Source organism: Chiloscyllium plagiosum, unplaced genomic scaffold, assembly GCF_037043375.1.
Source record: "Chiloscyllium plagiosum isolate Xiang-an unplaced genomic scaffold, Cpla_swu_hap1 HiC_scaffold_39, whole genome shotgun sequence".
NCBI lineage: Eukaryota > Metazoa > Chordata > Chondrichthyes > Orectolobiformes > Hemiscylliidae > Chiloscyllium > Chiloscyllium plagiosum.
This window is the reverse complement of record NW_028270177.1, coordinates 38,873,358-38,901,020: the sequence shown is the minus strand read 5'-3', so window position 1 is coordinate 38,901,020 and position 27,663 is coordinate 38,873,358. Positions and strand designations below refer to the sequence as shown.

At 41.4% G+C, this 27,663-nt stretch overlaps 1 protein-coding gene across 2 annotated transcripts in view; it reads right to left on the bottom strand.

Moving 5' to 3' along the window:
- Positions 1-20,658: 20,658 nt before the first annotated feature.
- Positions 20,659-27,663, bottom strand: part of ctxnd1 (cortexin domain containing 1) — a 53,153-nt gene continuing 46,148 nt past the window's right edge. For both annotated transcript variants that reach the window (XM_087981174.1, XM_087981175.1), the window contains one exon: positions 20,659-21,489. In XM_087981174.1, coding sequence (XP_087837300.1) covers positions 21,256-21,435 — 180 coding nt within the window. In that variant the 5' untranslated portion in view covers positions 21,436-21,489 and the 3' untranslated portion in view covers positions 20,659-21,255. The remainder of the gene's footprint in view (positions 21,490-27,663) is intronic.

Sequence of the window (27,663 nt, the reverse complement as noted above, 5' to 3'; positions counted from 1 at the left end):
CTGTGATTTCAGAATATTTAACCCATTCAGAACACTGTGCTTCAATGACGTTCCATAGCAGAATCAATATATGGTGGAGTCCAATGTCCAATAAAATCTTGATTATCTTTGTTTAGCAACAGTTGGCCATTGGAGGGGGCGACAATGGATCCTGTCTCTGCAGAATGAGAGAGATAGCGAGGATTAGAAGAGGGACTTGTGGGGATGAAGGGTTGAGTTTTGTGCTCTGCATGAAAACTAATGAATAACATTTATTTGAACTTGAGAAATGGATTGAAATTGATTCCATTCTTATTTAGTTGTCAGATTTTCAATCGGAAACTCCTGGCACAGTTCATTATTTACTAAATTGATCCATTCAATGTCAACTGGATCAGTCTTCCATAATCTCAGTATAGAAATAGAATTTGGAAGCTTTATTTACCATTAAATATGATGCTTTTATTAATTTGAGATTCAGTTCAAAGGCTTAGTAATGTTTAATGATTATGGTTACATTTTTTATCTAAAGAAGAAAACTCACAAATTATTTCAACACTAACACAGAAGTAAATGTTCTTGCTACTTAGATGTTAATCTAAGAAAGGAATTAATGAGCACGAGAAAGGGACTATTACAAATGAAAAAGTAGCCCTTGGACAATCAATAAGTCGATAATATCTCAAAAAAGAGTCCTCAAAAAAGAAAGCATTTTCAGCTCTGATTGCAACATAAGAAATTGCTACAAGAGGCTGTTTGTTTCTAGGAGAAAGTGAGGTCTGCAGATGCTGGAGATCAAAGTTGAAACTTTATTGCTGGAACAGCACAGCAGGTCAGGCAGCATCCAGGGAACAGGAGATTCGACGTTTCGGGCACAGGCCCTGATTCCTGAAGAAGGGCCTGTGCCCGAAACGTCGAATCTCCTGTTCCCTGGATGCTGCCTGACCTGCTGTGCTGTTCCAGCAATAAAGTTTCATGTTTGTTTCTACCCACTTCCCGGAGCCCATTCTGTCTTTCAATAAAATCATAACTGATCTGATTGCACTCTCAACCTCACTTTTCTGTCTGTTCTCCATTAGCCATGATGATCGAAAATCAATCTAATTCAATGTTGCAGCCTCCACTGATTCTAGGGTAGAGAATTCTGAACACTGACCACCCTCTGAGAGAATGTCAAAGGTCTTCCTGTCTCACTAAATCTGATGAAGTAGCAGCACTTCGATAGCTAGTGTTTTCAAATAAACCTGTTGGACTATAACCTGTTGCCATGTGATTTTTGACCTTTGAGAGAAGAAAAATCCTCCTTATCTCCATCTTAAATGTTTGTTTTGAAAGTATATCCACTCCCCTGTTCTTGATTTCTCCTTCCATTGAATCCTGAGGAACAAAGCCCACTCATCAAAACCTCCTCAGAGTCTTAAATATTTCAGTAAGATTAACTTTCATTCTTCTGCATTCCAGTGAATATAGCCCAACCTGCTTAAACTTTCCTCATAAGACCACCCCATGTTACGGGAAACTTCTCTAAACTCTCTTCAATCTAAGTATGTCCCTTGTTAAATAAGGAGAACAAATGGTATGCACCCAGATTGATCACAAACGTGCCCTGAAGCAGTTAGAGTGAGATTTGCTTATTCTTATTCTGCATTCCTCCTTGCATCAAAAGCCATTATTGGATTTGCTTTCCTCATTGCTTTCTGCAAGCTAACCTTTTCTGTTTTATGTAAAAGGACTGATCCCTACAACATATTGTGTTATTTTTGTCTGTTTAAATAATATTTTGGTTCTCTTATTTTCTTGCCAAAGTGGATAGTTCACAATTTTCCAACATTATGTTTCATCTGCCAGGTTTTTGCCATTACTTAACTTCTCATAATGCATTTACAGACTCTTTGCTTTTCCTTTTATCATCAAAAATACAATCAGCCCCTTCATCTAGACAGTTTCCTAACCAACCTGTTCAGAGATGTGAATTTTTCATATTGACATTAAACTCCTCTGGAGTGGGTAGGACCTGAACCCAGATCCCCTAACCCACTACCACTGTGTCACAAGAGCCCTTCAACTAGTCCCTTCAACCACACCATTAATGTAGGTTAGAAACAGAAGGACCCCATCTCTGATCCGTGTCCCACTGCCTTCTTTACCATTTTCCAACCTCAAAATGGCCTGTTCATCTGGATTCTCTGTTTCTCTTGCTCATTAACCAATGCTCCTTTCATACCAAAACAGTTATCCCCAACGCAATTTCTCTGGTATAAGAACCACTCATGTCCCTTTTGGAAATCCTATTTCTTTTAAATAAAAACAGGACCTCTTTGATTTACTTTTCTTCTTACATCCTCAGATAAATTTGTCAAACACAATGTTAACTCTGCTTTCTCTCCATAGATGCTGCCAGACCTGCTGAGATTTTCCAACAATTACTGTTGTTATTCCGTTTCATAATGCCAGTTTGATTTTGTTAGACTCTATAGTAATTTGTCCTGCTGCTGCTCTTAGTCCTGAGGGAGTTCTGCGTTGAAAAATCAACCCTGGCCAGGACATTGTGTTATCCCTTTGTCTGAATTGGAATTGTGTATCTCTTCCACTTACCCTCTTCTCATCTTTCCCTGCTGATTATGTTTCAAATTCAAATTGCCTGCATCGTGGGGCCGGTAAAATGTGAGTGCGAAGTGGGGGGAAGCTGCTCCTTGGTAAAACCGGCCATCAGCTGACATTGCTGCACCTCCAGGCAGCTCATGAAAGAAACTCCTTTGGTCACTTTTTCTTGAATGTTCACGGTAGTGTCCCGTGTTGTGTTCAACATTTTAGAGCATCATAAAGGACACTGTCTAAATGCTGTCTCACCAGGAGCAATTGAAATATTGTGGGTATTGAAATAATGGGTATTGTAGTAATTAAAATATTGTGGAAATATCCACTCCCTGAAATGACAATGTTAGCCAACATCCTGAGATAGACCCATGTGTCGACTGAACTGACACATAAGTTGCTTATTTTCTTCTCATCACTGACCCCACGAAGCCCTCCCTCCCCCTCCCCAACCATGAAACCAGACCCTTCTCACTTTGCTCCTCCAGCCCCCTAACCCCACCCTATGTGCTCCTCCTGATCCTACTCCCTTGCCACTAACTCCAATCCACAAACTCCCCTCACCACTGATTCACCCTTGCCAGTCCCGAGACTCTGTCCACACTGGCATCTTCCTGCTACCCGGCTTGTGCCTTCACCAAAGAGTTCCACTGTGACTTCTGACACAGCTGGGCGGTGAACACCAAATTGAAACCATCTCAAACCTGTCGAGCATTTCCATTCCAATAGCTTTCACTCTAAATGTTTTATAATTGACAGTGCCCAGGATGTTCACGTAGTGTTTAGAGATGTATCTTTAACTGATGGACAATTGAAGACAGTTCTGAAGGGGGCTAGTTAGCTCATCTGGATAGAGATCTCATTTATAATGCAAAGTAATGCTAACAGCATGGGTTCAATTCCTGCACAAGTGAGGCTATCCTAAGGACTCTCCTACACAACCTCTCCCCTCACCTGAGCTGTGGTGCCCCTCAGGGTAAACCAGCACCAGTTACCTCCCTCAAATGTGTGTTGTTGCCTTTACCAACAGACAATTTCATGTCCATCTTAGTGAAGCATCCAGACTGCTTACTCCCAGACACAAAGGGAAGTTGGAATATTGCGTCCAATTCTGGTCTCCTTCCTACCGGAAAGATGTTGTGAAACTTGAAAGGGTTCAGAAAAGATTTACAAGGATGTTGCCAGGGTTGAAGGATGTGAGCTTTAGGGAGAGATTGAATAGGCTGGGGCTGTTTTGCCTGGAGCATAGGAGGCTGATGGGTGACCTTATAGAGGTTTATAAAATCATGAGGGATATGGATAGGATAAATAGACAAAGTCTTTTCCTTAGGATCAGGGAGTCCAGAACTAGAGGGCATAGGTTTAGGATGAGAGGGGCAAGATATAAGAGAGACCAAAGAGGCAACTTTTTCATGCAGAGGGTGATATGTGTAAGGAATGAGCTGCCAGAGGAAGTGGTGGAGGCTGGTACAATTGCAGAATTTAAAAGGCATCTGGATGGATATCTGAATAGGAAGGGTTTGGAGGGATATGGGCCAGGTGGGATTAGATCGGGTTGGGATATCTGGTCGGCATGGACGAGTAGGACCAAAGGGTCTGTATCCATACTGTACATTTCTATGACTCTAAGTCTCTCATGTTGTTTCTAAGGAAATTAATTCATTAAAAGATGTAAGACTAATGGATTTCATTGACACAGATTTCTTATGACTGGTAGTTTGGAAAACAATGTGGCTGTAAATATTTGCGCTGTGCAACATCTTGTAAACATTATCACTTTTTTTAAAAATAACACAAATTCAGAGCCAGATGGCACGTGTCATGCATCTTCATTCATTGATCTTTAGTGGAACAAATGTACATGCTTTTGATGCTTTGTTTGGATAATTGCCACGGTGCAGAATAAATCTAATCATCTCTTAAATATTCAACTTTCTGTGATTTATTCTCCAGAGTTTCCAGGAGCAATTTGTCTCCTTTCACAAACTGACATTTTTCGGGCAGTATGCCATATCATCCGATTAATCTTTGGCCAGCTGGGACTCTCTGGTTGGAGCTAGATTTGGGTTGGATTTTTGCAAGAGGAGGATTCGAAGCAGAAGGATTGGGATATTACATCCACTGATTGAGCAGGCATTGTGATTCCTATTATTCAAATCTGTTTCACTAATTATTATGAATTTATTTTCCTTAACTCAATAAACTCAACTCATCTTAGGAAACAGGGATATTATGTTTCGGTCAGTAAAATGAATGAGGATTCATATTTTGCACATATTGTCGGCCCAGAAGCCTTGGGGTACACTGAGAACAGAGCTCACATGGACTTTACCTTTTCACCAACGCTCAGACTCTCGCATCACTCGAGCCCCATAGCCATGAGCCAATGTTAACATCTAGAGTCCTGAGCCTCAAATGACAGCTCCACTCAAACAAAACAAAAGGGGCTTATTTTTTAACAGCATCACTGGTTGGTTTCATCTGATGGGTACAGAGTGCTGTAGAAAACGAAAGCATCTCAACTCTGGGATTTGATTGAGTAATAAATTAGGTAAAGATCTTGACAAAATCTGATAGTGTAATCTTGATTAATCATTGCTTCATATAGTCATGGAGATTCTTTATTTTGATCTGTCTTTGAAACTAATTAAGTCTTTTGTTGTAATGGAGACCACTCTGCTAATGACTTAATGTGTGTCAGCTCACATTATCATACCATCGATAAACCAGTCCGGGTCCCACTGAGCAAACAGAAAAAGCAGTGACTGATCAATCTTAGAAGAATGAACCACTGAAGGTGGAGTGATCCAATGAGTTACTTGGTTTAGTGTTAGTGTAGAAGAAGAAAGCCACTTCCTGCTCCGTTCCCTCACACTCCTCCCCATTGTAAACAGACACCAGTCACCAGGAGCTTCCACTCTTATCCCAACTTGCGCACACCCACCCTGCCTCCTGCCTCTGCTGGACCAGACCTGATCTCCTCACTTCCCAGACCCAATACCCACCCTGCCCAGCCCTAAACAGTTACCTGACCCCTACCTTGCTACATAGCACTCTACCCCCTTCCACATCTGGCACCCTATCCTCACCCCACCTGGAACTCTAACCCCTCCCCACCAGTGGCCTTTCTTCCTTCCACACCTGGCACCCATACCCCTCCCCACCAGTGACCTTACCTGCTTCCACACCTGGCACCATACACCCTTCCACACCTGGCACCCTAAACCCGCCACATATGGCATCTTCACCCCTCCGCAGCTGGTGTCCTTACCTACCTGTCAGCAGATGCAGAAGCTTTGAATACTTTTAAGGCAAAAATAGTTACCGAGGGAATGAAAGATTATCAGAGACATGCAGGATTGAAGGGATTAAGGTTAAAGGCAGATCAGGCCTGATATTCTTGACATGGTAGAACATGCTTGAAGGGCTGAGCATCCTACTCTTGTTCCTCATTTGTATGTTAGTACACAATACCCTACTCTTTCCTTAACCTCACACTTAACTTCTGAATCTATTGTTTGATAGCAGTTGTCAAAGTATCTCTCAGGACCTTTATATTTCAGAATGTGGCAGCTGATTGTAGTGAAAGGGAGTCTTCTTTCATCAGTTTTATGCTATGAGAGAACTATCAGAATGGAAGTACAGCTCTCCATTTCAGAAATGTGGAGGTCTCTTCTTCCACATTAAAGAAAGGCTAGAGTAGCAATCCGCATGACAATCACAAAATCTGGCTCTATGACTGAAACCGCAGACATATTTTGTGTTTTTCCCTTTGAAGAATAGACAAGAATAGAAGCTAAAAGCCACTCTCAACTCTACTGAAGGTTACAAGTGGGACTGAACACTCTTGTGTACCAGCCTTGGTTTAAGTATTAGCATGTCATAAAGGCCACAATTGAAGAATTGTTCTCTAATTATCCCAGTTTTACAAGTAAACACTCACTCTTTTTCTGAGTGATAGGGGTCAGCCACTTAGCAATCAGACAAAGGAAAGAGCCTCTGTCATTCTGAATCTTGCAAACCCATTTTAAAAAAAGGAATCAGAACAGAACTTCAACCGATTTGCAAAACTAAGTGTCATAAAACTGATGTTCAATTTTAAATTCTATCACTGCCAGTAACTGGGTGGTATGAATGCTCAATAGTTAGCATTGCTGCCTGACAGTGCCAGGGATCCCAGTTTGATTCCAGCCTTGGGTAACTGTCTGTGTGGAGTTTGCACGTTCTCCCTGTGTCTACATGAGTTTCTGCTGAGTGCTCTCGTTTTGTCCTACAATCCAAAGCAGCATCCAGGGACGTGCAGGCTAGATAGATTAGCCATGGTAAATGCATGGGTTCTAAGGATAGGGTGCGATGCAATTCAGAGGGTTGGTGCAGAATTGATGGGCCAAATGGCCTCTTTTCACGCTGCAGGGATTCTATGAGTAACCCGTCTGCAACAACTGCAAAATACAACTATCCACTCTGTGTGAGCAATTCAGAGACTGGTCTGTTTCTTTACACTTTTATCTTTGTTAGAGCACCTTTCATTCCTTGAGGGAGAGAGTGTGTGTGTATGTGTGTGTGTGTGCGTGATGTGACTAATTTTTCTCACATTTAGTAATGAGTGTAATTAACAGTAGTTAATTTAGTAATTAATAAACTCACTCTTTTGTTAACTCAAGAAAGTCTGGTTAAATTGGGTCATTTTCAAACAGAAGTTCATTTGGGTCCAGGAGAAAGTTGTTCTCAAAGGAAGCTAATCATTTTAAATGAACCTTGTGACTGACTGAGAGGCTGTGTGAATGAAGGAGAGGGCTCATCCCTCCTCAGTTGGGATCTTAATGATTTGGGATACCCTCTCCGGGGTATTAATCTGGAAACCTTACATGGCGTCTGGCCATAACAAAGACAATTGCTGTTGTCTGATTTTAATAATTTTAATATTAGCATTTGCCATCCCACACCATACATCCCATCACACCCTACCCTTACTCACTCAATCCACCCATTGAGATCTGTCCCTGTATAAATTGGACATTGCAATCCTCTTTGATTTATTTGTTTGGGGGAGGGGGTAGTTTGAGGCCTTAGCTACCTCCACATGATTTGAATAAGGTTCAGCCTGTGCTTGGAAACAGAAGAAGCAATTGCACCCCCTGCAGGTCTAGCGTAAACTGCAATTCTGGGCACAACAGCTCAAGAAGAATGTGTTGACTTCAGGGGGAATACAGCTTAGACTCACCAGATTGGTGCTGGGGCTAAAAGGGTTAAATCAAAAAACTAGGTTGCATAAATCTGGTTTGTCTGCCTTACAGTACAGACAATTAAGAGGTGATCTAGGATTTGGTAGTGTAGAAAGAGAGAAAACATAATTTCACTTCTTAGGGACAGTCTAGAAGAAGGGGCAGACCCTGAACATTAGACAAAGCATGGTGGCTCAGTGGTTAGCACTGCTGCCTCACAGCGCCAGGGATCTGGGTTCGATTCCAGCCTCGGGTGACTGTCTGTGTGGAGTTTGCACATTCTCCCTGTGTCTGTGTGGGCTTTCTCCCATAGTCCAAAGATGTGCATGTTAGGTGAATTGCCCATAGTGTTCAGGGATGTGTAGGTTAGGTGCATTAGTTGGGGGGAATGAGTCTGGGTGGGTTACTCTTCGGAGGGTCGATGTAGACTTGTTGCATTCTAGGGATTCTATGAGTTCAAAATCTCTCAGTGGTGTCTGCAGAGAGATCTTCATGTAACACAGTCACGGCCACAGAGAGCCCTTTCATCCCAAGTGGTTTCCAAAGGCCAGTCGTAGCTTTGAGGATTAGAATTGATAGATTCTTGGGGTATGGTGCAAAAGCAGGTAAATGAGATTAAGGTGAGATGAACTCTGACTGAATAGAAAAGCACACTTCAGAGGCCAAGTGACGATTTGCTGCTCCAAAGAAGAAAAATAAATTGCAATATTCACTGTTGTGTTGGATTTTGAGATCCACATTCCCAACTAATTGTGCTAAAGTAGAACCTGTGCAACAATTAAGCTGACAATTGGGACAGAGGTGAGGGAGCATGTTAGGTACTGGCGAAGAGGTGAGGCTGTAGGGGACAACTGCAAACACTTTGATTGAAGACCCCATTAACTGTCATCATTGTTCCTCTCACTGTCCAAATGCACTTCACTGGCACCGCTAGACTGGAGAACATTTTACGACAGAGAAGTGAATGAAGATTAATGAAGAACTCATAGGCGGGCAGATTTTGCAAAAATGCAGATGTAGCAGGGTTGTTGTTATGGGGGATTTCAACTTTTCTAATATCCACTGGAACCTCCTTAGTGCAGATGGTTTAGATGGAGCCATTTTTGTCAGGTGTGTTCAGGAGGGTTTCCTTACTCAGTATGTAGACAGACTGACGAGGGGAGAAGTCATTTTGGATTTGGTGCTCGGCAATGAGCCAGGACAGGTGTCAGATCTCGTGGTGGGAGAGCACTTTGGTGACAGTGACCACAACTGCCTCACATTTACCATAGCCTTGGAGAGGGAAAGGAGCATATTTAATTGGGGCAAAGGAAATTGGGGAAAAGGAAATTATATCGCTATCAGACAGGAGTTGGGAAGTACAGACTGGGAGGAATTGTTCCACAGAAAGGGGACAGCAGACATGTGGAGACTGTTTAAGGAGCAGTTGTTGCGAGTGATGGACGAATTTGTTCCTCTGAGACAGGTAAGAAGGGGTAAGATTCAGGAAGCTTGGATGATGAGAACAGAGGAGCTTCTTGTCACAAGGAAGAAGGCCATTTACGTAAGCCAGGACCTAGCACAGCTTTACAGGATTACAGGCTTGCTAGAAAGGAGCTCAGAAATGGATTGAGAAGAGCCAAGAAGGGGCACGAAAATAGCTTGGCAAGAAGGATTAGGGAGAGACCAAAAGCATTTTATTCATACATGAGGAATAAGAGATAGATCAGGGAGAAGTTAGAGCCGATCAGGGATAGCAGAGGGAACTTGTGCGTGGAGTCTGAGCAGATAGGGGAAGCCCTAAATGAGTTTTTTGCTTCGGTTTTCACGAAGGAAAGGGACCTGGTTGTGAATGAGAACTTTGAGGAGCTGGGATACAGGATTGAACAGATCAAGATTGATGAAGTTGATGTACTGGAAATTTGGCAAACATCAAGATTGATAAGTCCCCAGGGCCAGACCGGATTTATCTCAGGCTGCTCCGGGAAGTGAGAAAGGAGGTTGCTAAGCCGCTGGTGAAGATCTTTGCCTCCTCACTCTCCACTGGAGTCATACGGAGGATTGGAAGGATGCGGATGTTGTTCCACTTTTCAAGAAGGGTAATAGGGAAATCGCTGGCAATTACAGACCAGTCAGTGGTCTGTGGTCAGCAAAGTTTTAGAAAGAATTCTGAGGGATAGGATATATGACTATTTGGAAAAGCATAGCGTGATTAAAAGCAGCCAGCATGGCTTTGTGAGGGGCAGGTCTTGCTCACAAATCTTATTGAGTTCTTTCAGGAGGTGACAAGACAGGTTGATGAAGGTTGAGCAGTGGATGTGGTGTATATGGACTTCAGCAAGGTATTTGATAAGGTTCCTCATGATAGTCTCATTCATAAAGTCAGGAGGTATAGGATACAGGGAGATTTGGCTATCTGGATTCAGAATTGGTTGGCTGACAGAAAGCAGAGAGTGGTTGTAGAAAGAAAGTATTCTGCCTGGAGGTCAGTGTTGAGTGGGGTCCCACAGGGCTCTGTTCTTGGACCTCTGCTCTTTGTAGTTTTCATAAATGACTTGGATGAGGAGGTTGAGGGATGGGTTAGTAAATTTGCAGATGGCATAAAGGTTGGAGGTGTCGCCGATAATATAGAGGGGTATTGCAGGCTGCAGCGCGACATAGACAGGATGCAGAGCTGGGCTGAGAAATGGCAGAGGGAGTTCAACCTGGATAAATGCAAAGTGATGCATTTTGGAAGGTCGAATTTGAGTGCTGAAGATGGGATTAAAGACAGGATTCTTGGCAGTGTGGAGGAACAGAAGGATCTTGGTGTTCAAGTACATAGATCCCTCAAAGTTGCCACCCAAGTGGATACAGTTGTAGAGAAAGCATATGGGGTTTTGGCTTTCATTAACAGGGGGATAGAGTTTAAGAGCCATGAGGTTTTGCTACAGCTCTACAAGTCCCTGGTGAGACCACACTTGGAATATTGTGTCCAGTTCTGGTCGATCTACTATAGGAAAGGTACAGAGGCTTTGGAGAGGGTGCAAAGAAGGTTTACCAGGATGCTGCCTGGACTGGAGGATAGGGGGGGCTTGCCTTATGAAGAGAGGTTGACTAAGCTTGGACTTTTCTGTCTGGAGAGAAGGAGGAAGCGAGGTGACCTGATTGACGTATACAAGATAATAGGAGAAAGTGAGGACTGCAGATGCTGGAGATCAGAGCTGAAAATGTGTTGCTGGAAAAGCGCAGCAGGTCAGGCAGCATCCAAGGAACAGGAGAATCGACGTTTCGGGCATAAGCCCTTCTTCAGGAATGCCAGGAATGGATAGAGTCAATAGTCAGAGATTTTTCTCCAGGCCAGGATTGACTAGCATGAGGGGTCATAGTTTTAAGATATTAGGAGGAAGGTATAGAGGGGACGTCAGAGGTAGGTTTTTTACACAGAGAGTTGTGAATGCATGGAATGCAATGCCAGTGGTGGTGGTGGAAGCAGAGTCTTTAGGGACATTTAAGCGACTGCTGACCATGCACATGGATAGCAGTGAGTTGAAGGGTGCGTAAGTTAAGTTATTTTATTTTACATTAGGATTGATCCTCAACACAACATCATAGGCCAAAGAGCCTGTTCTGTGCTGTACTTTTCTATGTTCTATGTTCTATGAGAACAGCTGATGGAGACTGAGAAAACTCAGGTATCTGCCATTTTAATTAAGGAGGCATACAGAGTATAGGGAATGATGTGGAGGAGTGGGCTTGAGAAAGCACTGTGAAGGAATAGGATGTTATGCAGGATGCATGTGAATGTGTCATTTAACTATCTAACCTGCTCACTCTCTAAACTTCCTTTCTGCACTGAACCCAGGTGTGTGGCCATGTGCTCCTGCTGCTGATTTCCTTCATACCTCCAATCTAATCTTCATGGTTACCCCCAAAGTCATCTACCTCCTGTCAACAGGGACCTTATCTCCTTCCAAGTCATCTCAGTCTCCATCAGCTGTTGTTTTGGGGATTTTAAGTAATAGAATATTCCGGGAAATGGCTAGATTCTCTGTTTTTTAGAGGAGGCATTGCCTAGTCCTTCTGTGGTGTGAACATTAATTGCCTCTATTGCTGAGTTATCATGTTAAGATTAACATCCCTTTAAGAAATTTAACGTGCAGGTGAGCCAAGTACCCAGATGTCATCACATGTCCAGGAACTATGGTCAGTCTACACCGAGGCACCTGAGACCAAGGATGTGTACTTTGTATACCAGCTTTAACTGTAAACAAATCCTTTAGAGATCAGCAAGTAAACAGAATCTATTTACTGTGTGTTGCAGATAGATAAAATAATCATTGCATTTATCAGACCAAATCTAAATGTTTTCCAGGTTCTGCTGCATATGGATATAGACTACTTCAGTAACTCTCAGAGGAGTTGTGAATGATGATGAACATTGTGTAATCATCAGCAAAAGTCCCCATTTCTGATCTTATGATGGAGGGAAGGTCATTGATGATGGCCTGACCAAGGACACTACCCTGAGGAACTCCTGCAATAATACCATAGAATCATACAATACAGAGAGGCCCTTCGGAGTCTGGCAAAACACAGCAGGTCACGCAGCATCCGAGGAGTTGGAGAGTTGACCTTTTAGAAATAAGCCCTTCATCAGGGCTTACGCCCTTCAACCAATCAAGTCTACACTTGGTGTAAAACGGCAGTTGTGTTGTCATGCAACCTCATGTTGATAGTAAATCATGCAATGGGGCCTATGGGAAAAACAGAGTTGAGACAAACATCAGTAAAAATTGAAACAAAAGTAGTAGTTAGCCGAACACAGTGTAAGTAAATGTTAAAATCATATCCTTTAATGAAATAATGTAATAAATGTAACACTTTAAGGAGTTTCTGAGTTGGCTGAGTGACTGCACTGTATTAAGACAGGGGCTGAGGGTCATCATCAGCACCATCGTTACTTTCAGGTACAGTTCTGGGTGTAGGTTTACAACAAAAGAAAATATTCAATCCAGGAATTGATGGCTGTGGTTCATTGTCCTCAGACTGTTTCTTGGGTGTTGGCATCTCTTTTTTGCTGCTTCGCCATCTTTCTTCTTTCATGAAGAACCTGTTCAGAGGGGGCCAGATAAGATTGTACGCCATGAGCTGCTATCCTGCTGTGTTCTGCATTGTAGCCATTGCCTTCTAAGAGCTACAATGGCTTCTCAACTTCCCTCGGGATAGAAGACAAAAGACAAGAAGAAAGCACTCGTGGTGCTGCATCCTGGACTCCATCATCTTCATCTCAAGCTTTGACTCCCCCAACCCCAGCAACAAGTTGTTGTAGATCAGTCTCCACTTCTTCAAATCCACTGGCTTTGCAAGAACAACACAATGTTCTTTGATTGCTGGAAGCTCCTTTGATGGTTCAATGCCTTTAAAATCATGAAGAAAATCTGGGAGCAGTTTCTGCCAAACAACATGCAAGCAGTCCTTACTGACATCACCTCAGGCCTCCACAATGATGCCAATAGTATTCCTAATGTTAAAGCTCTTCCAAAATTGGAAGAGCTGTCCTCATTATTCCCCTCAGGAGCTGCAATCAGTTTCCTGAATGTGCCTTAAAAAATAAGCTTTAAAATCTGCTATTGCACCCTGGTCCAGGGGTTGAATGAGAGAGGTTGTGTATAGAAGTAGAAATAGCCCTTTGATGTTTTCAGAAAGCTCCCCAATGCTGGTTGGGCTGGTTTGGTGCATTGTCCAGAATGGGGAGAATTTTGAAATCCAAATGTTTTTTCCTGCAATAATTTCTAAAATTATCCTCGAAAACATCAACAATAAGGTCAGAAAAAAATTTGCCATGTAATCCAACCACTTTTGCTTGACCTGAAATAAATGCCTAGAGTTACTAAAGGTAACCAGGGATGGAACCATGTAATAGCTAATGGAAGTTCACATTTTTAAAAAAATCATGCCCCAATTCACCAAACGTGTTACAGCCAAAGCGCTTTGACAAAATGCACGTTATAGCTGTATGACCTGAACTGCCAAAGCCACACTAAATCTACTCTAGTCCCACACTCTGATACTAGACCCATAACCTTGAATGTTAAAGATCTTTCCTCAAATCACCACTACACCTCCTGCCTGTCACTTCAAAACCCTCCGATTAAAGGGAACAGCTGCATTCTATTCACCCTGTCCGTGCCCCTCATAATCTTATACACTCAGTCTCAATATCCTAGACTGACATGATCAGCTTTTAACAACTATAACCATCTTTCTTAGCATTGGGTATGATGCTAACGCATCCAGCTCCTGCAACAGCACCTTCCAAACCCATGGCCTCAACCATCTGGAAGAGCAAGGACAACAGCACAGGAACACCAATCCCTGCAAGTTTCCCTCCAGGTCACCTCACAATCCCTAACTATTGTGCCTTGGATGCTTATCACCATTACGTCAATATCACTAGGTCCAAATTTTTTATTTTATTCACTCATGGGAGGTGTGTGTCCCTGGCTGGCTAGCATTTATTGTCTGTCCCTAGTTGCCTTTGAGAAGGTGGTGGTGAACTGCCTTTTTGAACCACTGCAGTCCGTGTGCTGTAGGTAGACCCATTATGCTGTTCGGGAGGGAGGTCCAGGATTTTGACCGAGCAAGAGTGAAGGAACAGCAATGGAGTTAAATTGTGACGTCAAAACACTTTTTCTTGTATCTCCCTAGATATATGTGACAATCAAATTGTTTTCATCATTTTCATTTCTTTTATATTTCCAGGTCAACTTGGTGAACAGTTTGAAGAGTAACTTGCAGGGTCTGATGTTCCCATGCATCTGCTGTCCATTTCCTTCTGGATGGAAGTGGTTGTGGGTTTGGACGGAGCTGCCTAAGGATCTTTGGTAAATTTCTGCAGTGCATCTTGTAGATAGTTCACACTGCCACAACTGAGCATTGGTGGTAGCAGGAGTGGATGCTTGTGGATGTGATGTCAATCAAGAGGACTGCTTTGTACTGGAAGGTGTCACGATTCGAAAGTGTTGTTGGAGCTGCACCCATTTAGACAAGTGGGGAGTATTCCATCACACTCTTGACTTGTGTCTTGTAGATGGTGGACAGACTTTGGGGAGTCAGGAGGAGAGTTAATCGCTGCAGTGTGCCTAGCCCCTGACCTGCTTTTACAGCACTGTCTTTATGTAGTTCATCCAGTTAAATTTTTAGTCAATGGTAATCCTGAGGATGTTGATAGTAGGGGATTCAGTGATGGTAACACCATTGAATGTGAGACGGTGGTGGTTAGATTGTCTCCTATTGATGATAGTCATACTCTGGCATTTGTGTGGCCAAGTGTTACTTGCCACATGTCAGCCCAAGCCAGATCTTGTTGCATTTGAACATGGGCTGCTTCAGTATCTGAGGAGTCACAAATGATGCTGAACATTGTGCAAACATCCCCATTTCTAACCTTATGTTAGAGGGAATGTCATTGATGAAGCAGCTGGAGATAGTTGAGCCGAGGACGTTACCCTGAGGAACTCCTGTTGACTAACCTTTAATAACTAATATCATCTTCCTATGTGCCAGGTATGACTCCAACCATCAGAGGTTTGACCCCTGACACCTATTGATTCCAGTTTGGCTAGGGCTCTTTGATGTCACACTCAGTTGAATGTAACTTTGATGTCAAGTGCTGTCACTCTCACCTCACCTCCGGAATTCAGTTTGTTTTGTCTATGTTTGAACCAAGGCTACAACTGAGAGGCCCTGGTGAAACCAACCTTGGCATCCCTGAACAGGTTATTGCTGAGAGCTGCTGCTTAATGGCAGTGTTGATGACACCTTCCATCACTTAACTGATGATTGACAGTAGACTGATGGGACAATAACTGGTTGAGTTAGATTTGTCCTGCTTTTGCTGTACAGGACACACCTGGGCAATGTGCCATATTATCAGGTAAGATATCAGTGTTGTAACTGTACTGGAAGAGCTTGGCTAGGGGACCGGCAAATTCTGGAGTACAAGTCTTCAGTACTATTGCCAGAATATTGTCAGGGTTCATAGCCTTCACAGTATCGAATACCTCCAAAAGATTCTTGATATCATGTGGAATTAATCAAAGTGACTGAAGACTGGTACCTGTAACTCTGGAAATCATTGGAGGAGGCTGAGATAGATTATCAACTCGGCACTTCTGGCTGAAGATTGCTGCAAATGCTTTAGCCTTGTCTTTTGCAGTGATGTGTTGAGCTCTTCCATCATTGAGGATGGGAATATTTGTTGAGCCTCCTCTTCCAGTGAGTTGTTTAATTGTCCACTACCATTCACGACTGGATGTAGCAGGACTACAGAGCTCATATCTTAGCCATAGGTTGTGGGATCACTTAGCTCTGTCCATCACTGACTGCTTATGCTGTTTGGCATGAAGTAGTCCTGTTTGTTTGTTATATCTGGTTGAAGCCTTTTTTTTAGATATGCTTAGTGCAGTCCCTGACATGCCCTCTTGCACTCTCCATTGGAGCAGAGTTGATCCCCTGTCTTGATGGTAATGGTTGAGTGGGGGAGATGTCAGGCCATGACATTGCAGATAGTGCTGGAGTACAATTGTGCTGCTGAATCCTGGATCTCCCTCCCTCACAGCACTGAGGATGTCCATATACCCCAAGGACTGGAACCATTCAAAGAGGCAGATAATCATCTCCTTCTCAAAGGTAATGAATGCTGGTCTTGCCAGAAGCAAAAATGCTAAGGAACAAGGGGAAGTCTTTGCCTTTCCATTGACTCCATTTTGCTCCTCCAAAACTCTCCAACTCGCATCTTTGGGGTGACCCCTGACCACATCTTGAGGATCCACATCACGTTCACTTTCACTGATTACTCGGGAAATCTGAAAGCAAAATAATGAGGTGACGGATTGACTAAACAGGCTCTGATGGACGAGATACACTTATATCCAGGTGGTCTATGTGACACCTTCACAACCCATGGCGAAATTATAGTTGGTTTCACTATTCAAGAACTCTGAGGCAATTTCAGTTCAGTTCTTGAAGTAGCACTCTGCTAATATAACTGCTGCATTCTTACACCAGCATCATACTTGCAAGATGTTAAAGTGATTGATGCTGGGGGAAACAATTAATGGGAGTGCTCATGGAATTCAGAATGAATCCTTTGCTGTTTCTCAGGACTATGCATTATGTTCAACAACAAAAATGCAATTTACAGATGATGAATTATGGATGAATTCTATCTCCCATGGGAACAAGATGCAGGAGTTTAATTTGTATTTCTTTATGAAAATGTAAGTATTATGTGTAGTATCCTGGTGACAATTGAAGAGAGCTAGGATGCTTTCAAATTCATTCACAAGAATAAATGAAGGGAATGAAATCTCATTTTAAACCTGCATTCCCTGGAGTAACTGCAATTTTTGTTTTGATGAAAGTATTATAAGCAGGTGTTGTCCTAATAAGACATTTTTGCTGCCATAATCTGTGGAGCATTTCCAGCTTTTTTTAATTCAGACTTTTAAGTTCTGCAATATTCTGCTTTTCTCATCCTGTTTGAAGGTATGGTTTTAATAGTAATTTGGGTGGTGGGTGGGGTTCATTGCTGATTACCATAACCTGACCTCGGCTGAAAGCACAAAATAGCTTATTGCTTGTGGAATAATATTTTAGATCATTATGTTCAGACATGTTATGGCACATCTGCATGGCAAGTAATATTTTAACCGGGACTTCCTAGCCTAGATGTCAGAATGTGCCAGGACTGTGCCAAGAGAGCCTTGAACATTGGATCCACTGGTCTGAACCTGCCTAAACCCAGGACCTTCTGCATGTAAAGTAGATACAATAACCACAATGGAACTAATGGCTTTGTAAAACTGTATTTGTGAACTTCACACATCCACTTCCATTGAGGGTGAACATTATAAATATTAACTGTAATTGTAAATGCAGTAAATAACAGCTTTGAAATAAATTGATTTGGCTTGTACTTTATTTAATGTTCTGAAATGCATGTCTATGTATTTTATGAATAATACATATTTGTGGGACAAAAGATTTCCACCATAGGTGGGTAGTGTGTTTCCTGATTGGTGGTATAGTGGACAGTGAAGAAGTTCATTTCAGAGTACAATGGAACTTTGTTCAGATGGGATGATGGGCTGAGGCATGGCAGAAGGAATTTAATTTAAGTAAATGTGTGGTGTTACATTTTGCGAAGACTAATCAGGGCAGGACTTACAATGGTAGGGTCCTGGGGACTGTTGTCAAGCAAAGAGACCTTGTGGTGCAGGTCCATAGTCCCTTGAAAGTGGAGTCACAAGTAGACAAGGTGGTGAAGATGGTGTTTGGTATGCTTGCCTTTATTGGTCAATGCATTGAGTATGGGGTTGGGAGGTCATACTGCAACTGTACAGGACATTGGTTAGGACACTTTAGGAATTCTGTTTGTAATTCTCGTCTCCTTGCTATAGGAAACATTTGTTGAACTTGAAAGAATTCAGAAAAGATTTACAAGGATGTTGTTGGGGCTGGAGGGTTTGAGCCAAACGGAGAGGCTGTATAGGCTGAGGCTATTTTCAGTGAGTTTTGAGAAGATTTGTAGCTCAGGCTGAGGTTTTGGATGTAGGTTTGCTCGCTGAGCTGGAAGGTTTCTGAGATGTCTTTGATGTAGGGGAGAGTGGCTAGGGTTTCTGGACATGTTTTGTCTGCTTGTTTGGGTTTGTTGCTGAGAAATCAGCGGACTGTGTTCATTGGGTATCTATTCTTTTTGAATATATGGTATAGGTGATTTTCCTCTGCTCTACATAGTTCCTCTGTGCTGCAGTGTGTGTTGGCTCATTGAAACAATGTTCTGATGCAGCTTTGTTTGTGGGTGTTGGGATGATTGCTTCCAGGGCTATTTTCCCTGGAGCGTCGGAGGCCAAGGAGTGACCTTACAGAGGTTTACAAAATCATGAGGGGAATGGATAGGGTGAAAAAATCAAGGTCTTTTTCACAGGGTGGGGAAGTCCAAAAGTACAGGGCATAAGTTTAAGGTGAGACGGGAAAGATATAATAGGGACCTAATGCGAAACCTTTTCATGCAGAGGGTGGTGAGCGTATGGAATGAGCGGCCAGAGGAAGTGGTGAGGTTGGTACAATTACATTTAAAAGGTATATTAATAGGAACGGTCTACAGGGATATGGGCCAAGTGATGGCAAATTGGACCAGATTAATTTAGGATACCTGGTTGTCATGGACAAATTGGACCAAAGAGTCAAATCTAGTCTGACTTCTTCAGGTGCTGCCAGACCTGCTGAGTTTCTCCAGCATTTTCTGTGTATGCTTCAGATTTCCAGCATCCACAGTATATTGCCTGTATTTAAGTCACTTCTTATTCTGATTTTGAATTATATCAGTGTTCTTTCACTATCAGTGGGTGAGAAATCTGCAACTCTCTTCCTGTCAGTATTGTGGGTGTAGCCTTAGATACTTCTCCTCCTTAACTAGGATATCTGTGTTGTCCCACTGTTTTGTGAAAAACATTTAAAATATTCAATCAGAACTAACCTTGTGTCTTCTGCCATTTTGTTTTCTAATTGGCATTATTCTTTTCTCCTATTCATTGTATATTTATAAAATATTAGTGCTGGTTTTTCCAATGATGGAAAGCATCTCCCTCAATGTGAAAATGGCTGAGGAGCTGTAAACAACATCGAGCAGTTTTATGGGGCCTGATCACTTGTGCATATTTGGCCGAGGAAGCTGCCTATAGAAATGTGGGATATTGAGATGTGACAATACTGTACCTTTAAGGGATGTGTTCTATCCTGTTTCTCTTACAGAGGGGTTTTGTCACAGTGGCACCAGGCAGGCAGTTTGCAAATAGCTTTGGGTTTCTCCCTGGGTTTTTTTTCAGAATGAGTCAAAGAATCATGAGTGAGTTGGGTCAGGCTCAGACAGACCCTGAGGATTTTGGTTTTGTTTTAGCGGATACTTTTGTTATCTGCTAGAGCAGATAGCTACAGTTCTGTTTGCTGCTCGACTGAGGACTCAGATAGAGAATTTTCTTTTTAGAAATCAGAAGAAGCACATTGTTTATTTTAATGCTTTTCTCTACTGGATTGCAGAGAGACAGGACATGAGAATCATAACTATATTTCTGCATTACAAAAGCTGCCCTTTATTAGAACAGTTGATGATTAGTGGTTAAATAATATATTGTTTTCTTATGTATGTGAATAAAGTTATATTTGTTTAAAACTTATTTGTAGACTGATTGAATCTTATCTGGAACACAGCGCCTTACATTTGCCTTCAAAACAAAATAAAAGTTAGGATCTAGGCTATCTCCGTAAAATATTTTGGGAGAGGTCTCTAACAGAGGGTGTTATCTTATGATGGACGTTTGGTATTTGCCCGTTGCATGGTTTGGAAGAATGAGAGGTGAGCTTATTGAAACATATAAGATCCTGAGGGGAATTGACTGGATGGATTCAGAGAGGGAACCGAGAACTAGATCCTGGATTCTTTATATTCATCCTGGAGAACAAGCCCATTAAAAAATGCAAAGGACAAGTTCAGAGGAATCCTTGGACACCTAGAGAAATGCAGTCAGTATTCCTGACCTATTATCCCATAAAATGAGTGAATCATGTTGAAGTTTTTAAAAATGGAACTTTATTTTTAAGTTTGTTCTATATGGATATGGCCATTAGCTCCTCTTCCTCACAGTTGCTATAAGCTGCTATTGGGGTCAGGAGGCAGAAACCTTGTAGACATGACATTAAGACTGAGGATGCATAACTGACAATTGATACACAGCGTATTACTCTCAGTTGATGTGTTTTGGTCCAGGGTGCAAACAAATGATAATCGTACCATCACCGGTTGATTTAACGGAGCCAAACTGTGAGAAAACACTGGGTGCCACTCTGTGGAATGAAGCAGACATGTCAATCAAAAACTCGTCTGGTGTAAACACAAACCATAAGTTGTTTTTAAAGGACATTAGCGATTGAAGCTGTAATGAGAGATCGCAAGGTTACAGGTCAAGGAAAGCACCAGCAATTGTAAACAATTTTCAGAAAACAGATATTTTCACAATGCCTTTCAAACTGATACCATTTATATATTGCTTAAAGAGAATTAGGGATTTAAGACATAGGATTTAGCAGGCAAAGGCTGAGACATTGTCATATGCCTTAATATCTAATAGCAGATAATTGATTCATATTTATCCTATGCTACCCTAAGACTACTGTTGATATGTGTAAGATATACAGTTCTATTGAACCAGTGCAACTGTATGATATAAACATAAAAGGTCATTTAAGACAAACATAATCTTTGCTGAGGCACTTATACACATGCAACTTCCAGTAAAGACGTTCACGAGATTTGACAACTAAGTTCAGTATTTGTAATGAGTGCTGTTTGCACAAGCAGACATGTCAGTTGGGCATCTTTATCTCGTGGCAGCATGAGGAATCTTTTAAACATGCCCCTGTGCTTGCATTTCGTTCAGTCATCCAGATGCTGCTCCTCCCAGGTTGATGTGGGGATGGCACTGTATGGATCCATGATCACTTTGGCACAGCGGATAATCATCATAATCAGGAAGAGGCACAGGAGAACAAAGCAGGCCAATGTCAATCCTTTGTCCACGTCAACGTACATTGGTTCAGGTGTGGCATTCTCCATTGCTTTGGACTTTCTGCATCAGCCTCTCTCATCACTGCTACCATCCTGAAAGTCCTGACAAAAAATTGCAAAAAAATTGAAATAATCTTGAACAAAAATAAAGGTGTGCTTTTGTTTTGCATATTTCATGATCTTTGGGAATTCCCAAAGCTAATGAAGTGATTCTCTTTTGAACTTTGGAGTCAGAGAGTCATGCAGCATGGAAACAGACCCTTCGGCCAAACAGTCTATGCTGACCATAATCCCAAATTAAACTAGTCCCACCTGTCTGTGATTGGCCCATATCCCTCCAAACCTTTCCTATTCATGTACTTATTCAAATGTCTTCTAAACGTTGTAACTGGACCCACATCCAACACTTCCTCTGGAAGTTCATTCCACACAGGAACTACGCCCTGAGTAAAAAAGTTGGTCCTCATGTCTTATTTAAATCTTTCTCCTCTCATCTTAAAAATATGCCCTCTAGTCTTGAAATCTCCCACCCTAGGGGAAAAACGCCATTCACCTTATCTATGCCCCTCATAATTTTATAAACCTCTATCAGGTCAACCCTCAACCTCCTACACTCCAGTGAAAAATGTACCAGCCTATCCATTCTTGGCAACATCCTGGTAAATGTCATCTGAACCCTCTCCAGCTTAATAATACCTTTTTGTACTTTTGCAAAGTAGTAAACACAGAAGCCAACTTGGTGAATCTTTGCACTTCTCTGCCTCAGAGGATTGTGGAGGCTCAGTCATAAAGTCCAGGACAAAGATTGATCGTTTCCCAACTTCTAATGACGTTAAGGGTTCCAAGGTTAGTGTGGGAATATTGAGGTAGATGACCAGCCACAATCTCGAGTGGCAGTGCAGACTAGAAGGGGTGAATGGTCTAATTCTGCTCTGATATTCCTCTACAATTATCTTGTCATTATCTAACTGCTGTTTCTTGGAGCTGATTGTGCACAAACCTGTTACTTCAAATAATGTTCTAACTTTGTTTTGATGTATTGGAAATTGCTGTGCTCTTAGTATTCAATATTTAGTACTTCCTATGTAGCATGAAACCTCACTTAACTGTGTTACAGTCGTGACAAGCCTCCTGCCAGCATAAACAAATGATTTATCAGGCATTACACTACCCAATTATGAGTGCAATATTTTTGAAATATGAAGGGTCTTGTTCTGAGAAGAAATGAAAATGAACCTTCAAATGGAGGTGGGTAAAATGACTGATGTCATGGCTAGTTGTCTTATGGCCATTGGTCAAGAGGATTCAGACAATTGACTGACAGTGGCAGTTATGTGCCCCTAGAAATATGGGATATCAGCAAGTGCTCAGGGGAAGAGGTCACTCTTCATTGAGTAGAGCCTCATCAGACAATCTTCAGAGAGTTGTTGTCTCCAGATGGTGAGAGACCAGAAGAAGAGGAGCAAGATCCATGGAAGAGTTCCCTAACACCGTGGTTAGAGAACAGAATGTTGTCCCTACAAGTTTAGTGAGAACAACAATCTCTGTACCAACAGTCTGTTTGCCCTCTGGTATCAGTAGACCATCTGCAATTATCATAGTCATATCATATTAGTCCTTTGTCTAATTAATAAATGTATCATATCTAAACTGCTGCTTCTTAACAAACTCAATAAATTATCAAAACATTGCCACGAATCATTGACTGCCTAACTGTGATCACAGACCCCCTAAAAATCAATATATGATTCTGTGCCAAAAACTTGTTATTAATTGAACCTAGTTTACATTGCTTGAGGTTCCTAGTTCATACTACTAATCACAGAAAAAGGAACAGTGGGTGGGTCTTACTAACAGCAAGTCCTAGTACCATCTGCAAATGCTGAGTCTTTCTCGCAGTCATTAATGTCATTTCCCCAGCTCCAATTGCCATTGGAAGGAAGCTGGCCTTAAACTAGTGTGCAGATTGTACCATAAGGTGAGACAGCACCTCCCATGGAGTTTGGAACCTGGCTGGCTTCTTCCTTTCGCTGCAGGAAGTCTAGACTTCTCACAACATGGAAGGCCACCATCTGGAAACATGTCCTTGAATGTTCATTTCTCCATTCAATCAGGGATCAAGATGGAGACCATACTGATTTCCAAAATATGACATCTTGCTGGTTGTACTCAGAGATGAGAGAAAGAGAAAGATAGGCATGTTCACGAATTGTGTTCTGCTATCCCACATTTAACCAATTATTAGAAACAAAGGAATTATCTTTTTCCAATATTGACTGTGCATTCTCCCCAGTTCAGGACTGGGTAGTGGTAATGAATGTATGCAGCTATCGATGACTTCAACTGAAGACACAGCAGCAAAATCTACACAGTTTTACACAAGAGCAGTTCACATTCATATTTCCCCTGTTGCATTAGTTGGTTTATCCAGAGAAGATTGAGTTTTCTTTATCATTTGGCAAGCAGTCAAAATCAATTAGTTATCAGTACTTCAGTAATCCTTTCTACTCCAAACAAAATTTCAGAAGACAATGCTCAAAGGGATTTATTCAAACACTTTGAGCTGAAGATAACTTTATAATTACATTTTAATGAAGCACTGAACTTCTAGGGAAAAGGTTTGGGATATGATTCATTGCATTCTTCAAAGCACATTTGTTGTGATCTCAAACCAATTTAATCAATCATATCTGGTGTCTGTCGAAAGAGCCAAGTGAATTATATTTTACAAAGACTGCAGGCATCATTACTTAAAGCATTGGATTGAAATCTATATCTAGCATTTGTTGCCTATGGTTGGTTGATGCTGGTCACCTGGATTCCTCACTGATTAAATTCTATTCATAAAGATAAGATACCTTCTACTCTTAAAGGAGCTTAACTTTAAATGGATTAGAAGATGCTTCAAACCGACACATCACATATAATCATCACAACATTTATCATGGTACTCTTCTGTGGGGAATTAAGAAAGGTTCATAGTATTCTAGAAATGTTTTGAACTGTTGAAAATTAGTCTACCTCTGATACAAATTGTCACGTATATATACTCCACTCCTGTCACTTGTATATCGTGGTACTTGAGGGGAAACTACAGTGTCAAAAATGTCATCTTTTAGATGAGTTACTAAATCAAAGAACTGCTTTTGTTTCTCAGTGGATGAGAAATATCTGTTGCTACTATTTGAAGAACAGCTAGAGAATCAATATTCATCCTGAACAACTATTACTAAACCAGCTGGTTACAGGTGACCAAGAGTGAAAAATATGGCAAGATGCACAGCTATTTAAATGAACATATGGAATGGAAAAGGGAGGAGGGGAACACCTGATAATACAGCATGACAAAAAGACAAGAATAAAATAGGATCTTGGTTCAGAGGGTGGAGAACAGGAATAACAAGGGTCAGAAATTGCTGGCATATGCAGTTTATAAGGCCCCCCCCCAGGTAGTCATTATCCCACTGAACAGAGCATTAAGTACGAAATAATCAGAGCTTGTAACAAATGCAACATAATGATCATGGTATTTCTAATCTTTTTATAGAATAGAAAAGTTAGTTTGGCAAAGATAGACAGAATGGTGAACTTATAGAATGCTTTTGCAACTACTCACTGGAAAAATACAGATGTGTTGTGGAACCAACTAAGGACAAAGTTCTTTTAGATCTAGTATTGTATAGTACAGCTGTGCTGGAAAAAGTAATATTTTTCCTTTTATACTATATCAATTTTGAAAGTAACACACTCTTTTCCCAAACCAGATTCTTCAACGTACACAATGCTAATTATATAGGTGTGATGCGAAAGCTAACTAAGGTTGATTGATTAAAAAACACTAAAAGGATGGCCATAAATAATCAATGTAAAACATTTAAAGAATTTATTCAAAATATGTTTATCAAAAATATGTACCATTAAAAATCAGAAAAATAATCAATGAGAAAAGTGCATCAGTTCCTTATTGGGAAAGAAATAGAAGTTAATCATGTTGTGAAGAACAGTAGTAAGCCTAAAGACAGAGAGTTTTAGGAACCAGCAAAGGGTGATTCAAAATGTTGCTAAAAGGAAAACCTAGGAGAAGAGAATACATGAGCCAGGAATATAAAAAATTATATTAAAAGCTTTTATAAGAAAAGGAAGAGAGTAGCTGGAGGAGTTATCGCTTATCAGGGGTAAAGACAGGAGAAATTATTATGATAAATTAGGAAATGGTAAAAAAGTTGGACAAAAAGGTGGCATGGTGACTCAATGGTTAGCTCTGCAGATTCACAGCACCAGTGACCCGGGTTTGATTCCAGCCTTAAGTGACTGTCTGTGTGGGGTTTGCACATTCTCCCCATGTCTGCATGGGTTTCCTTTGGATGTTCTGGTCTCCTCCCACTGTGCAGGTTAGGTGGATTGGCCATGTTAAATTGCCCCATAGCATCCAGAAATGTGTATGTTAGGTGGGCTAGTCATGGGGATTGCAGGGTTATGGGTGAATCTGGGTGGGACGCTCTTCAAAGGGTCAGTATGGACTCAGTGGGCTGAAGGGTTTTATGGATTCTATGTAATATTTTGCATGTGTTTCACAGTAGAAGGAACACAAGGGGCTAATAAAACTGAAGAAATTAAAGCAATTAATATCTAAAGAGAAAATGTATTGAAGGAACTTAAGGGATTAAAAATTGACAAATTCCGAAAAAGGATGGAATTCAAGAAAGGATGGAAAAAGAGGAAGGAACTGAAGGCCACAACTGTGTATTAGAGTCACACCGCCTGAAAACAGCCCTTTGGTCCAACTAGTCACACCAACCTCGTACCCAAACTAAACCAGTCCCACTTGGCTGCATTTTGCCCATATCCCTACAAGCTTTCCCTATTCATGAACTTATCCAAATGTCTTTTAAATATTGTAACCATATCTGCATCCATCACTTTCTCTGGCAGTTCATTCCACACACTAACCACTCTCTGTGCAAAAACACTTGCCCTCATGTCCCTTTTAAATTATTCTCCTCTCACCTTAAAAAATTGAAATATTTGTTGTTACAGCTGCTCTTAATATTTGAGTTGTTACCTCGCATGGGATGAGGTTATTAAAGGTTAGCTTAAATGGAATTTAAAAAAATATTAGAAATCAACCAGATCAAAACTAATTTGAATATTCTTAACCACATAATCTCAGAGGTAAATCAATTAGCCTGTAGTTCCAGAAGGAGGCAAATTTCACAGAATCACACAATTTGTCATGGGGCAGAGGATGCCACTTAGCCCTTTGTATTAGAATACACAGGAAGAAGTACTCATGCCCGAAACGTCGATTCTCCTGCTCCTTGGATGCTGCGCTTTTCCAGCAACACATTTTCAGCTCTGATCTCCAGCATCTGCAGTCCTCACTTTCTCCACTCAGCCCTTTGTGTCTGCACCAGCTCTCTGGCATTTTAAGCGTGTGCCAAACCTTTGTGCTTTCTCTATAAACTTGAATATTGTTTCTATTTAAATAATCATCCCTCTTGAATGCCTTAGTCAATATTAAACACAGAAGCATTCATAAAGTAGCTGTATCCTTAAGAATACAAGAAATAAGAACAGGAAACCTCACCTTGATCCTGTCCCACCACTCAAAACAATCATCACTGATCACCAAATTATACAGTACAGAAAAGGGCCTTTGGTCCATTGAGTTTGCACTGACTAAACTACTTGAAATCTACACTAATCTCACTTCCCAGCATTTGAATAATAGAATCCCTACAGTGTAGAAAGACACCATTTGGTCCAACAAGTCCACACTGACCCTCCAAAGAGTAACCCACCCAGACCCAATCCCCTACCCTATTACTTTACGTTTACCCCTGACCAACGCACCTAGCCTACATATCCCTGAACACTATCGGCAATTCAGCATGGCCAATTCACCTAATCTGCTCATCTTTAGTTTGTAGGAGGAAACCAAGGCACCTGGAGGAAACCCACACAGACATGGAGAATGTGCAAACTCCACACAAACAGTTGGCCAAGGCTGGAATTGAACCCGTAGCCTTGAATGTCATGACATTTCAAATGCTTATCCAATTACCTTTTAAAGGTTGTGAGGTTTCCTGCCTCAACTACCTTCCCCATTCTAGATTCCTACCACCCTCTGGGTGAACATAATTTTCCTCAAATCCCCTCTAAGCCTCCTGCCTTTCACCTTAAAATTATGCCCCTCATTATTGACCTGTTAGTGATCTTCTGCCTTAATACGCCCACACACCCATATCCCTTAATTCTTTGAAAGAGCACATTTGC